We start from the raw sequence: 15,996 nt of genomic DNA on the forward strand, positions 1-15,996 counted from the left end.
GAAGAGAGGGGGGGGGGGGGGTGGTTAATTAGTGTTTTAGGACCACATTAAAAGAAGAATTATGTATCGAATAATCCAGAAAATATAGAGAAATATCAGGTTTACCAAAGGATAAGGAAGAGTAAACGGACTCTATCCCCTTCGAGTTATTTTAATTGTTACTATTATTAAATAAATTTGTTTAAAATATTTATTATTTTAAAATTTTAAGATAAAATTAATTATTTTTTAATATATTCTTGTTCTACTAAATATAGAAAGAGATAAATGTAGTGGAAGAAAAAATAATCTAAATTGATATTAAAAAAAGAAGAAGATTGATTTAGTTAAATTTAATTCTATTTGTAATATCTTTTAAAGATGTTTTTAAAAAAAAACCACGACTAAGTAAAATAAATCAGAGGGAGTAGTTATTACTCTCTTTTTCTCATATTAGTTGATTACTTTTCATTTTGTACTGTGCTAAATAAATAATAAATAAGAAGAAAATTTTACTAATTCACTCACCTCTTAATTTTTTTTTGGGGGATTTTACAAAAAAAATGTGAACACTTTCAAAAAGAATTCATTGCAAGGGTAATACAGAAAAATTTTGTTTAATGTTTTCTTGATTAGGTAAGACGGACGACTAATATGGGACAACTATTTTTAATATAATGATCAACTAATATAAAACGGAGTAGTGTTTTAAGACCAAGACGTCAAAAGAAAAAATGTTTATTAATTCTCCAAAAAATAAAGAAATTCTTTTGAGGAAGTTTTTGAGTCATCAAAAAAGTATATATATACAGAAACGGAATTTATTGCGAAATCAAAAATTTCATTAAACGTTTTTACAAATATGTACACAGTACATACATATGGATTTATTGATTAAACTAGTTTTACCCTCCTTTTTTATCATGTTTCTTAATTATGAAATTGAAGTTATATAAAAAAATAAACTGTTTTTTATGATTGGATTATGTTCAGTGTATTGCTTGTCTAGCCTATGCTTTACATGATTATTTCAATATCTAAAACAAAAAAAAAACAAGCTAAGAGGAAGAATTGACAATGCAAATATTCTCGAATCAAAGACTCTTAAAAAATTTGAGTCTATCCAAATGATATGAATCAAAATCCTATCCAAATTTAAATTTGCTCAATGATTTCATATTTCTCCCTCATGTGATTCATCCTAACAATTATATATTAAGCAAAAAACAAAACAAAGAGACGATGAATCACTCCTCGAACCCTTGCTAACCAATGTGGTGACTTTCTTCTGCTTACATAATTTTTTCGTTGAAAGGTTTTCAACCGACATTCTTAGCTCGTGTTTTGCATGGTGTTGAATTCACCAATTTGACTAGCATGTATATATCATAATTGATTTTTATGGTGTGAGTTCTTACAAATTAAATGTAAGAGGAAAAAATTGTTGCATAAAAGATTGCGTTATTAAAACATCCAATAATGACCCCCTCCATTCTTTCATTTTTGCTCATTTAAATAATTAAACGTTGAATGATTTTTTTTGTTTTTTTTTCTCTTTTTTTAGCTGTAAACCTCTCTTTGATAATAAAATACTAACTTACCAAAAAAATAAATAAATTAAAGGTTGACATGTTTTTATCACTAGTTATTTGCTCTTGTAGAAATGATATGTTGATATAATACTTGCAAGATTTTAAGAATACATTCTATATATTATATAAATTTAATTTATAAATTATACATAATGTTTTAAATTTATTTCTTAATCCCATACAAGTTAAATAACATTATATGAAATGAAAGAGGGATTATGTCATTTCGGGGTATACTCTAGAACATTGCAACTCACCTAAAAGACAATTAGTTGGAAATTAATCAATATGAATACACGGGTTTGTTGATGCAGATATTGTGGACATTTGAGCACAAAGGAAGGGGGGAAAAAGAGAAGAAATAGTATGATTATTACTTCTTACGTTCACTTTTACTTATTTATTAAATCAGTGTTAAAATAGATATTTAACTTTTTTTTAAATGGCAAAATAATTTTTACTTTATACATTTCTCAATATTTAGATGATTAATTATAATAGTTAGAAATAACAAAATATAATTATCATTTTATTTATTATTTAAAAAAAAATGTTGAAGTCAAATATAAATAAGTAAAGACGAACGGTGTGAATATTTGAAGAATAATGGTTTAAGTTATTCGATTGGAACACAATGTCTCACATAAAAAAGAAAAAAAACACATTTGCAATCAGTAACGAACAAGAAGAAAATACTAATTCTTAAACTGAGCAGCAGATTCACACAATCTGATTATCTAAACTTGGACATGTTTGTTAGATAACAAACACATGTTTGTTAGATAACAAACATTAAATAACACTTCTTTTTTATCTAAGCAAAATTGACTCTTCACCTCAAAATAATACTTTCTTCCGTTCATATTATATGGTATTTTATTAAAATTAAATTAAATTGTAAGATATAACTAGTGTTTATATTTGGTCCAATATAGACAATTTTTTACATAATTAAGTTCTTTTATTTATTCCCTTTTTAACTTTACATGTATTTAAATAAGTGGATTATATATTTATATATAATTAAAAAAAATCATATTACGTAGATACTATTTAACTAAAAATAATTTAGTGAAAATATCTCTTATATTTTTAGGGGTGACTGAATTTCTTTAGAAATGTGCGCAAGCTAAGAATCAAATTGTTTATCGGTATTTTCTTTTTTATACGTCTGCTAAAAAAAATATTAATTAGGAGGAGTTTTGTGACTGTTTTTACCCTTACTCTATGTATGTACCTTTTTTTTGAGGTGTTTGTAATCTTCAAGAATAATTACTACCAACAGTAATATAAAAAAATGAAAAAAACTTATCTTGAACTTCTAAAATTACATACGGTCCCCATTTTCTCCTTTACATGTCCCTTAAGAAATTATAATAAAAATGGCAGTTCTACTAATTTACCTTGGATAATTTTTTTTGAAACTTCACGAATTTATTTACATTTTTAAAAAGATATAATTGTAAGGGTAAAATGAGAAAAAAATAATTAATTTTATAATTATTTGTAAATTAATAAGTAATTTGGGATAATTTAATAATATGATATGAGACTAAGGAAATATAAGATAACTATTTTTAAAAATCACTATAAATAATTTAAGATAGAGCACTTTCATAGAAAAACAGTTCAACTTATAAGTTATAACAAACTCTATTTGAATTACAGTAATTATTTTTTTCCCCGAAACCAGAAGTGACAAAGCCATCCCTCTGCACTGCCCAAAAGATCTATACTTTAAGAAAAAGGGAAATCACACTTTCAAATATTGACAAATTTTGATTTTGGTAAAACGTATGTAATGTTTAGTTAATTGACATGTGTGTTTTTGATCCCTCTTATTATAAATGTTTCATAATTTTAACAAATTATTATGTGCTAAAACATTCAATTATCGAAGTATTATTAAATTTGAAATCTTCGAAACTTTAACAAATTATCATGCGCTAAAACATTCAATTATCGATGTACTATTTAATTTTAGAGATAATCTAAAATTAATATTTCCTATATAAATGAGTGAAAAATATATATTTCAGTTAATTGAAGGTGATATATTACTTAGTCAAATATTATAAGGATCAAAATCAGAATTCATCGACAATCGAAAGACTAAAGAGCAATTATTATCCTTAAAAGAAAAGGAAAATTTCTTTGGACCTAAAATAAAAGGGACACAACATTATTTAGAACTAAGGAAATTGTAGTTTAATGTAATCAAATTGTTAGTTTCAAAATGGAAAAATTACCATAATAGCACCAAAGTTGTAGACATGATAAAAGAGGTCCATTTGACCAAAGAGCTATATTCTGCTGCAACTTGCAAACAAAACATATATGCTGTAAAATGTGATTCATTCCCTGCAACAACTTATTTTCTCTCAATTAGTTCTCCTTAAAAAGGGGAACCTACGAATTCTATAAGTTGTACACATTTATTTTTTCCCGTTACTAGCAATTCACAGTACAAAAAATCATTTTACATTGTTTGACTTATAAGTTGCATTAATGTTTCATTCTATACCATTTTTAAGGCGTAATACATAAAAATACCCTTTATCTTGGCTTCAAGTATCAATTGACATTTATGTCCTCTAATTTTGTGTCTGCACAAATAGATATTTAAATTTGTATAAAATTAAACAAGTAAACACACGTGTTCTACGTGACATAATACACAGAGGAACAAAAATTATCATGTAGGATGCCGCGTATTAGGACAAATGTGTATAATCGTTCAGTTTTAAAGAAATTTAAGTGTATATTTGTGCACACTCAAAGTTAGAGGACATAAATGTCAGTTAAAACCATATTAAAGGGCATAAACATTTTTAAATAACAATATTTTACCAAACATGTCTTTAGACTACATAATTCAAAGGAGATTTTGATATATCAGATATGTCTTTAGTTCAAATAAAATGTGATTTAGCATTCAAACAAAAAAATATTTCAAAAGATCACTCAATTATGAGAAATTATGTAAAAGCATCATTTAACTTTATTTTATTTCAATAACAATATCTCAATATAAATTAAAAATCTAACAGGACAAAATAAATAATTAATATAATGATTTTATTATGTAAATCTTTTGAGATCCACTAATAGACCTAGACTCCTAGTGGAGTCTATATTATTGAAATCAAGGCATTTCTACTCCCCTTCACACAAAAAGCAGAAATTGACTAGTGGGGCAGAGTAAGGTGGCTGGTCAGCCTAAAGAATCTTCAACTACATATGCAGACAAGACAACCTTCTTCAGGTCAATCTTTCTCATCAACTTGTTAGATTATTCTTACTTAGCCATCTAATCCGCGCCTCATCAGAACCTTCTTCTTTCTTTTTGTTTTCTATACCCTTTACCATTCTCCTTTGTAAAATTCCCAATTTTCTCCATTCTTGAATTGTGGCATCATCATTTCCATTTCCAAATTCTTGAATGGCCACTGGCTTTAGATTTCCCCCCTTTTGGTTCTTATTTCTTTTCATTCTTTCTTGTTTCTCCTCATTCTGTTTAGGTGGTGACAGAGTTACGCGAGGAGAGATTTATAAAGATGGTGATAACATCACTTCTAAAGGAGGGGATTTTGTGTTGGGGTTCTTTAGTCCTGCAAATACCAGTAAAAGGTATCTTGGTATATGGTATGTTGACGTACCAGTAAAGACATATATTTGGGTTGCCAACAGGAACAATCCTGTTCATGATAAAAATGGTACCTTTTCAATTAATGAAAATGGGAATTTGGTGGTTAAAGATGGACATGGGGATTTACTATGGTCGTCTAATGTTTCTGTTAAAACCACAAATTCTACGGCTTGTCTGAGAGACGAGGGCAATCTTGTCATCCTTAATAATGACAGGAATGCTACGAGGTTAAATTCTGAATTGTGGGAGAGCTTCTCGGATCCTACAGATACATTTTTGCCTGGAATGGAAGTTCTCATAGAAAGACAAGGCCAAGAGCAAAAAGTTTTCCGTTCTTGGACAAATGAGAGTGACCCTTCACCTGGGAGGTACTCAATGGGAGTTGATCCTCGTGGAACACCTCAGATTGTTATTTGGGATGGACCGAATAGACGATGGAGGAGTGGACATTTTGATGGAGCGGAATTCATTGGTGTTCCAGATGTGATTAGAACTACTTTTTTCTCTGGCTTCAGAATTCAAAACGAAGGAGACAATAAATTGTTACTCACTTACAGTGCCTCAAATACATCTTCTTTTGTGAGGTTTCAGATTACTGTGACTGGAAATGAGCTGCAACAGAGGTGGAACGAAGACCAGGGTGAATGGAACACGTTGCAATCTAGGCCTGTAGGTGGTTGTGACTTGTATAACTTCTGTGGGAATTTTGCAGAATGTGACAAAGATGTATGCCAATGTTTAAAAGGTTTTGTACCACGTGTTCAGGAGCAGTGGCATGCTGGGAACCGAACCGAAGGATGTGTTAGGAAGACAGAATTGGAATGCAGGAGAAATAGCAGTGTTTCAAGGAATGATAGTTCAAAAGATGATGGATTCTCGACTATTCGGAGAGTTAAATTACCTGACCATGCTAATGTTTCAGAAATAACCATAGACGAGTGCAAAATCAGGTGCCTGAATGATTGTTCCTGCAATGCTTATGCTTATGTCAGAGGAATCAATTGTATGATGTGGCGTAATGATTTAGTTGATATAGAGCATTTTCAGGAAGGTGGGAACACTCTTTATGTTCGTCTTCATCCTTCAGATATCGGTAAGCACAATACTTTCTGCTGAATTCATAAATCTCTTACCAGTTTTCTTCTCATTCGTGCAATTATACAAATCTAAAACCAAAGTAGTTTGTCTTTTAGTACAAAGATCAATTTCTTGTTTGTCTTTACTCTTTATTTGTAGCAAGCTCAAACAACAAGCAATATATCTTTTTCTTCCTTGTGTTTGAAGAATGATTAGCCTTTCTAATTTCTTGATTTCTCCTTTGAATATCTTTTGAAACAGGTAAAAAAAAGAAGACGATCATAATTGTTGTAATATCAATTCTAGCAGCTCTGGCTTTGGTTGTTATGGTGGCCATTTGGCTAGTATGCAAGTACAGGGCCAGAAAACGAGGTAAATTTTGATGCAGTAACATTTCTGACTTGTTAGTTGCATTTATTATATGTTCCATATTGTACTTATACCTTTGACTTGCAATTTTCAGAATCCAAGAGGACCAGTGAAATTCCCAAAAACCATTTAGTTAGGAGTGGAGAGTTCTCCACGGAATATTCTGGACCAGGCGACATCAGTGCTGAAGGGCATCAAGGAAATGGTTCAGAATTAGCATTTTTCAGCTTCAGCATGGTGGCCACAGCTACTGACGACTTCTCTCTTGCAAACAAGCTTGGGCAAGGGGGATTTGGCCCCGTTTATAAGGTAAATTTTCAATCTTGATAGATTATTCTGTTCCTTTAGGAAGTATATGGCCATGTTTTGGACTAAAGTTGATGTTTTTCAAATCTTTAGGGAAAGCTACCTTGTGGTCAAGAAGTTGCTGTAAAAAGGCTTTCACAAAAGTCTGGACAAGGCGATGAGGAGTTCAAGAATGAGATCACTCTAATAGCAAAATTGCAACACAGAAATCTTGTTAGACTTTTGGGTTGCTGTGTTGAAGGAGAAGAAAAAATGCTGATTTACGAGTACATGCCCAACAAAAGCTTAGATACATTTCTATTTGGTAAGTTCAGGAAATTCTATCAAAATAATTTCTGCTGCTCCCACAGATGTACTATAGCAACACATCTCATTGAGATAGACACTAACAACTGTATTGGCTGTTAAACTTTGACAGATACTGTTAGGAAATCCCAGTTAGACTGGAGAAAACGCTTCAACATTATCGAAGGAATTGCCCGAGGATTACTGTATCTCCATAGAGATTCAAGGCTTAGAATAATCCATAGGGATCTAAAGGCTAGTAACATTCTGTTGGATGAAGAGATGACCCCAAAAATTTCAGACTTTGGCATGGCCAGAATATTTGGAGGAAACCAAAATGAAGCAAATACAAATAGGGTCGTAGGAACATAGTAAGTATCATTTGATTTTAAATCTTTTAAGAGACTAATTTCAAAATTTCTTGTTCCTGGAGCTAAATCCATTTCATTTTGTACCTTGTTGCTAAACAACAGTGGATATATGGCTCCTGAGTATGCTATGGAGGGCCTGTTCTCTGGCAAGTCTGATGTCTACAGCTTCGGCATAATATTGCTTGAAATTATATGTGGACGTAGAAATACAAGCTTTCGGACAGATGAGCATTCAGGCATCATTGGATATGTAAGTCTGACTAATTTCTCCACCTATTTCAATCATTTTAGTCAAGAACAAGCTGTCTAAATAATGGGGCTAATTTCTTGTGTGATGAGCTATGACGGAGTGGTCATCTTTCTCATATTTTTCTGGTGGAAAATATTTCAGGCATGGGAGAAGTGGGAAGAAGGTAGACCAATGGACCTGGTGGATCGTTCAATTTGGGATGGTTGTCAACACAATGAAGCATTGAGATGTATACACTTGGCATTGCTTTGTGTTCAAGATTTGGCGGCTCACAGACCAAACATGTCTTCTGTGGTTTTGATGCTGGAAACAGACAATGTAAGGTTGCCCTTGCCTAGGCAACCTACCTATACTTCAATGAGAAGATCTGTGGATGAAGATATATGGCATGGGAATCAGGATGTAACATCTTCCAACAATGTCACAGTTAGTGTACTAATAGGTAGATGATTGGTTAATGCTTGTTCCTTCTAACATACCTGCTTCATTTAAGAGAATGGGATCAAGTAGTGTAACTATGCCAAGTTATACTTGGAACTATGTTCATAATTTTTTGTTAGCTAGGTACACTTTAGCACATCATGTGTATTGTAATTAGAAGGTGGTTCAGCTCTCAAAGCTGAAAGAGAGATATGTCACAACCTTGTTCAATTAGTATGGCTGAAGTTTTTTTCTTTACTGTTTGTAGATGGAGATGCTCCACCAATCGAGCAAACCCCACTTGTCATATCTAGTTTTTTTTTTTTTATGACAAAGGAAACCCGCAGCCGCTACCCTTTGGGTGCGCACAGGTAAAACCCCTGCTCCTATGCAATAGCTCGCAAACCACATAAATCAAGCATTTCAATCGGTCCGTATATATCACTGTATAATCAAGGAACAGAATTACATGCTTGTTATCTCCTATCACTTCAAGAAACCATTTTGCAGTTCTTCTAAAGCTTGAGAACTAGTATTTTGTCCATTGAAGCACAAGCAATAGTTATTACCAGGTTCTGCATAACTTGAACTATCTGTAGGGAGATCAGCTTGTGTTCCCTTTGAGACAGAAGGGGAAATGGAATTATTTACTATGTAATTAATCAGTGTCAATTTAGTGGTGGTTGACTTGTTGCATGTAACTCAAATATGGAAGAAATCTTCAACTCTTGAGTGTTCATAAAATTATTTTCTTATATATAAAAAGGGAACGACCTATTCTACCTTATACCCTCTTGTAGATCCATACAGAGGTGAACTTTATCAAATTCAAACTTCACCATCAAACAAGGGGGCTGCTCAAACATTCACCCTGTGGGTCTGAGTTTGATTAGCTATCTTGTGATCTACTCTCCCATTTCTCAAAAAGAACATTAAATATGGAGATGTGGATTTCAATTAATCAAAATCAGTAGGATTGTAGATTCCAAATTGGATCTACTGGTGATCTCCCAAGCTTTTAGCTTGTAGATTCCAAACAACTTCACGCTCCGTCAACAATAAACAAGAACAAACAAACAGTAGCCTTTCTTATAATATATATGACACAAAGATAATGTCAAATTCTACAATTTTAAGGACATACATTTCACCAACTCCTCTAAGGAAAAGAAATTAATGGAAGGACATACCAGAGAAACATGGGAACTTTTGTCAAAAGGGATAAAAAAGCCTAAATAGTTGAATTCCTGGAGTTGCTGTGGCTGCTCTAAAGTTGGCAAAAAAGAAACAATAATAGATTAAGGCATAACCAAAAAGGGAGACCTTATATTAAAACTTTGTGATAAACAAGTCATACCTTCCAAAAATCAGAACTTTGTCTCAGCTTGGCCAAATAGTGCACTGTTCGAAACTCGATGGATAATGTTGTCATCTCCAGTGCTCACTGCCCTGTTCCCACTAGACTAAAGTCATATTTGATATCAGGTATCTTCACTCCAGGCAGACTATAACTTGGGATTTGGTAAAAGAATATTCATGATAGGAAGGATTCTCTTCAAAGGAAGAATTGACAATTACTGGTATCAGAACAGAAACAGACAATTTAACATTTTTACCTTTGGCAAACGTGTATTATTAGCACATAGCTTGTCCCTTACATGAATGGGTGCTTCAAATAATGTGGCGGCCAAAGCAGAAAGGAAAACCCCCAATTTCAACACTAAAACCCAGAGAAACCCTTTTCGTTTTACTGCTCGATTCTCCTCTTTTCCACGGATCCCAGCAGAATACGGCTCAATTGCTTAAAATTGGTTAATGGTGCTTCGTGTAGTACCGTTGGCTCTGGAAATTTGGAGAGATCGATTAAAAGATCAATAAAATATCCCCCATTCAAGCTGCACTTCCAACAAGTGACTCAGAGTTAGCAAGCAACCTTGGCCTCTTGCCAGGAGGTTTATTGTGCCCCTCCTTCACCATCCAGTTGCAGTATGGTACCTAAACTCGAAGCTATAATCAGATCCGGTCCTATCTGACCAAACCCCGGAAGTTAGAACTGTAAGTATGCCTACCAAACAATGGATAGTATTTGTTCAGGATTTTTTTCATAATTCAAAATAAGTAAAACCAAATTAGAGTTTAAGAGAATTGTTGGACTCATAATTACTTGACATATTCTAAAAGAATAGTTAGGAGTGATCAAAAGGATATAGTGGAAAGTAATCTTTAATTTTTATCGTTAGATATTTTTCTGAAGAGAGGTGTGTTATTCCCAAACACGTTAAAGAGAATCAAACAATTCTTTCAAATGTTTACCGCCCGTACGAATTTATATGATACCTTTTCATTTTAATTATATTAATCTTCAAAAAGAAAATATTGATACCCTGGTTTCCAAATCCCATAAAAATTAAGCAAGTTAATTTTCATACCGAATCTGACTATTCTTTTTAAGAAGAAAACAAGTATATCAAGTTCCTTTTTTTTCTTCTTCTTAATTATTGTTTTGAAGATAACATCTTTATTCCCAGATGTGGACTTTAGTGATCTTTAGTCCAAATAACCTCAGATCAAGTAAGACAAGTTATAGTGTCTTTACTCCCAATCCTGCATAGGCTCAGATAAATTTGGCTTCAAACATCTAACATATTATATTAGAGAAAGGAAAAAACAAAAAAACAAATCATTGTCCAAAAATGTTCTGAATAGTTTTTTGGACATTCTAATAGACCTGATACATTTCTAAGAGATATCTTGTCACCAAGTTTGAATTACTTGGAGAATTCCAACTATGTTCATTCTTGTTTCTACTCCCTTTATTTGGTTATTGAAAGTTGCGCGGTGACTCTTTTAATTGTTCCTTGATGTTTGTTATGATACAAGTCCATTTAAGAAAATGGGATTCAGACAAGCCTGGAAAATTCTTTTGATCTCTATTATTTCTTGTTATATCATTCAAACAGATTACTGTAATGCATCAGACACCATTCAGCAATCCTGGAAACTTTTAGTAGGGGAAACATTAACATCTGCTAGTCAAGTTTTTGAATTTGGATTCTTTACTCCAGCGAATTCCGATGAAAGGTACCTGGGGATATGGTTTAAAAATATCCCTCCTATTAAAGTTGTGTGGGTTGCAAACAGAGAAAGTCCACTTAAAGTTTCTGATTCCGCTGTGAGTCTATCAATTAGCGAATATGGAAACTTGGTGCTTCTTGATGGAACACAGACTGTTATCTGGTCAAGTAATGTGTCTGTCCCTACTAATAACACTGTTGCAGTAGTTCTCCTGGACAGTGGGAATTTAGTGCTTAAAGATAATGTCTCGGGACAATCCTTCTGGGAAAGTTTCGATTATCCTTGTGATACTTTTTTGCCAGGAATGAAAATAGGTTTTAACAGTAAAACCGGGGAGAAATGGCTCTTGTCTTCTTGGCAGAAGGAAAATGACCCCTCACTCGGAAATTTTTCTATAGGAATCTCGGAGCAACTTTCTCCTCAGTTTTTTATATGGAACAAAGTTACTCCTTACTACAGAACCGGGGAGTGGAATGGACTGAAGTTCATTGGTTTGCCTTGTATAGATTCAGCTGCCTATATAATTCAATTTGTTTTTCAGCAAGACTTTCAAGAGGGAACCACATATTTCACCTTTCTTCCAAATACTTCATTCCTAACTTTCGTGGAACTTCAGTCTACGGGGTCTGTTCAAGTGGTTCAGTGGACCAGTGGAGCTCCAGCTTGGGAAATTTATGCTACAATGGTACATGCACCATGTGATATATATAACACATGTGGACCTTCAGCAGTCTGCAGCAAGCATAACTTCCCAACTTGCAGCTGCTTAAGAGGGTTCGTGCCACACTCTAGTGATGAATGGAGCAAAGGAAACTGGACAGGTGGTTGTGTGAGACGAACTGAATTACTATGTCAGCAAAAGGGAAATAGCTTGTCTCCAGGGGTTGGACTGCAGGACAGATTTTTTAAGCTTAGTGGACTGAAACTGCCTGATCTTGCTGCTATTTTTCGCCTTGACAGTGCAAGTGAATGTGAAAAATTGTGCTTAAACAATTGTTCTTGCACTGCTTATGCTTATGTGGCAGGAATTAGGTGTATGGTGTGGTCTGGTGATCTTTTAGATATGCAGGATTACTCATACTCCGGGGAAGATCTTTTCCTTCGACTTGCCTACTCAGAGTTAGGTAACTACTACATGAATTTGGTTTACACTAACTTTACTATGTAATCCATCTACTGCAGTAGTTTACTAAAATGTTTTTTTCAGTTTTTTCAGGTAAGAGGAAGCGTAAAAGAGCACTAATCATATGTTCTGCAGTATTTTCTTGTCTCTTTTTGGGGTTTGCTCTATTTTGTTTGCTCAAGCACAAGATTTATATAACAGGTAATGATAGATGTCCCTCCCTAAAGCGAACAAGTTGAAAAATACTTATGACAAATCAAACTACCTTAATGGTTTTGTTGACACAACGGACGTCTAGCCTTATCTTTATGTTATTTACTTCGTCTTAACAGGACAGAAGAGAAAAGTAGCCAGAAGCTTTAGTCTGGGTGATTCATGCTACATTTCAAAAGACTACACAGTGGAAAGTTTATGGGTTGGTAATTTAAAGAAAGAAGATCCAATTGAACTTCCGCTGATTGAATTTGAGGTAATTGTCACAGCAACAAACAACTTCAAAGTAGAAAACAAACTCGGGGAAGGAGGATTTGGTCCGGTTTTCAAGGTAACTACACTTTTGTTCAAATACTTAACCTAATATATGACCACATAAACACAAATCCGTAATGGAACTTGCACTATATATGATTTGATAATCAAAATTATGAACTGTAAAATATGTGTTCTGATCATTGGACTTTTAATTGGCGGACTCTGCATAGGGAAAGCTAAAAGATGGTCCAGAAATAGCAGTGAAAAGACTTTCTAATCGAACGGGGCAAGGCATAGAGGAATTCAAGAATGAAATCGTATTGATATCAAAACTCCAGCACAGGAATCTTGTACGACTCCTGGGATGCTGCATTGAAGGGGAAGAACTTCTTATAATATATGAATACATGCCAAATAGAAGCTTGGATAAATCTCTCTTTGGTATGTCTGCTCCTGTTTTCCTCTCTTCTAATTCTTTTCTCAGTATAAAGCTTTCACATTGCTAGATTTTCCTAAAACACAAGTGCACCTAAATGGCTGAAAATATAGTTGCCATCATGTACAACTTGTCTAAGGGAGTGATACTTTATTAACTGTTTATACATTAATGATCAGATGCTTCGCAAAAAGAACTGCTAGATTGGCCTAAACGGTTCAACATCATTCAAGGTGTTGCTAGAGGACTATTATATTTACACCGAGATTCCTGTTTGAACATTATCCACCGGGATTTGAAGGTAAGCAATATCCTTTTGGATGAGGAGATGAATCCAAAAATTTCAGACTTTGGTTTAGCAAGGACATTTCAAAAGCAGCAGCAACTAGTGCATACTCACCGAGTAGCTGGAACATAGTAAGCAACCATATGTCTGTACTGCTGTATCAATTTTACTTTCTGAAAGTTATCACTAATATTTTTTGGGCGACAAATGCGTGCAGTGGATACATGTCTCCTGAATATGCTTTGAGGGGAGTATTCTCCGAGAAATCTGATGTCTTCAGCTTCGGAGTCTTGTTATTAGAAATCATAAGTGGCAAGAAGAATTCAAGTTTCCATTATGTTGAAGAAAATCTTAACCTCCTCAATTATGTTAGTACACACTCTTTGGCTAACGCTGTCTTTGATCAAATATCTTGAGCCTTATGACAACAGTACTCATGTGTATGGATATTGCAGGCATGGAAATTGTGGAGTGAACAAAAGGGATTAGACTTTATGGATGGGACATTGATCAACTCATTTTCTCCAGAAGAGATAACGCGATGCCTACACGTTGGCCTTCTCTGTGTTCAAGAGCATCCTAGGGACCGTCCTACTATGGCTGACATAATTCTCATACTAAACAGTGAAATGAAATGCTCAAGTCCTAAACAACCCACATTTAAGTTTGAAACATACTTGGATCTTGGAGGATCAGCAAAAGATAACGAAAGATGTTCTGTTAATGAGTTAAGTGCATCCTTGTCTCAAGGACGATAGAACATGTTAATGTACATTCTTAAAAGTTGTTAATCAAGTACAAAAATCAAGTCATTAGCTTATGATCATGTAGCTTTTCTTCATATGTAAATGCACCATTCTCGTTTCACCCCATTTTTTTACAAATCAATCTTGTACTGAATTTTCTTCAGCACTATAAGTTGTGTAATTATGCTGAATATAATACCAAAAGTCAGAATCGAGTTTAATTTCAAACTAGTCTAAAGTCCTTCTTAAGATTCAAGGTGTAAGACATTTTAGTATATTTTATGTATCTATAGTATCTTCTTTACTTTTCTTTTCTTTGAACTCTGTGCCAAATCGAGTCAGACAAACAGAGAAAGTATTTCATATACTTATTTTCGTCATATCTTTATTTTTGTCAACTTTAGCTTACATTGGGAATTTGGGATGGTTACATGACTCCGCCACTTTTTTGAAGAATATTGTCATAATAACAATATTTTTGTTTATTTCAAGAATAACAAATTATTTTTACAATTTTAGCATATTTGAATGATTATGTTGTTGTTTAAAAGATAAACAAACCCATAAATTAAGGGATTATGTTTCTGATAATAAACATGAGAGCGGGAATCATTTGAGATTGTTATTAGTATGATGATTCTTGTCCAGCTGTATAGGTGTATGTTGAGGAATGTATATCTTTATCTGCCACGTTGTTTTTCTAATTAATTAATTAATTAATTCTGTTTGGTTTCTATAAAAAAAACAAAAAAATATTGCACAATCAAATGTTTCCCTTTTACATTATCCAATAACGATGGATTTTAATTTACACTTTGCGTTGATAAGCTTCCTTATATACCGTTCCAACTTCCTACTAAATAAGAGGAAATGATCCGTGACGGGCTCAAGTTAATTAGTGACCTAAAATCAAAAGTTAGAGGCTTAGCTTTTATTTATTTTTTAATTTTTGAAATTCAAAGTTTGTTTTTTTAGTGAAAAAATTTTATTTTTTAATGGTATTTTTTAATCTTGGGGTCTTAAACATGTCATGTGAAAGTTAAATTAAAAAACTGACAAAAAAAAGAAACATTATTTAATGTTTCGAAACGAACTAAAAGAAAGACACAATATAATTTATTTATTTTTATTAAACATTATATAGAATATATATTCTATTATTACTAAAAAATAATAGGGGCCAGAAAATTTTGGGGCTTAAGACGGATGCCTCATTTTTAAGGAATAACTACATAAATGGGCCATAAAACCCAAAATAATTACATATTTCATACCCCAATCCAAAGTAATTACCCCAATCCAAAGTAATTCAAGAAATATTCATTCTCTAAAAAAAATTCAGTCCATACCCCCATTCATTTTCACTTAATTGATATTAAATCAGTATATATATATATTGAATTGATATCATTAAAGTTTCTTGTTTAGAAATTACTCATTAGTCAATGATACTATAATAGTATAGATATAATATTGTGATATATATCATTAAGATTTCTTGTTCAATATTTATAAAGTCTTCCATCGTGTACCAATTTTATTTAATTTTTTTCAAAAAGGT

General features: G+C 32.9%; 1 protein-coding gene across 1 annotated transcript; it reads left to right on the top strand.

Annotated features, from left to right (window-relative positions):
* Positions 1–4,730: 4,730 nt before the first annotated feature.
* LOC102586591 (uncharacterized) lies at positions 4,731–14,504 on the top strand. The gene is made up of 15 exons (XM_015308642.1): positions 4,731–6,313; positions 6,559–6,669; positions 6,761–6,975; positions 7,066–7,276; positions 7,391–7,628; positions 7,731–7,878; positions 8,020–8,325; positions 8,898–8,952; positions 11,259–12,497; positions 12,581–12,697; positions 12,829–13,040; positions 13,198–13,408; positions 13,583–13,820; positions 13,907–14,057; positions 14,145–14,504. Exons 1-15 carry the CDS (start codon positions 5,014–5,016, stop codon positions 14,445–14,447), a joined length of 5,055 nt encoding a protein of 1,684 aa, XP_015164128.1. The 5' UTR covers positions 4,731–5,013; the 3' UTR covers positions 14,448–14,504.
* Positions 14,505–15,996: the final 1,492 nt, after the last annotated feature.

Source organism: Solanum tuberosum, unplaced genomic scaffold (assembly GCF_000226075.1).
Source record: "Solanum tuberosum cultivar DM 1-3 516 R44 unplaced genomic scaffold, SolTub_3.0 scf00083, whole genome shotgun sequence".
In the NCBI taxonomy this organism is placed as follows: Eukaryota; Viridiplantae; Streptophyta; class Magnoliopsida; order Solanales; family Solanaceae; genus Solanum; species Solanum tuberosum.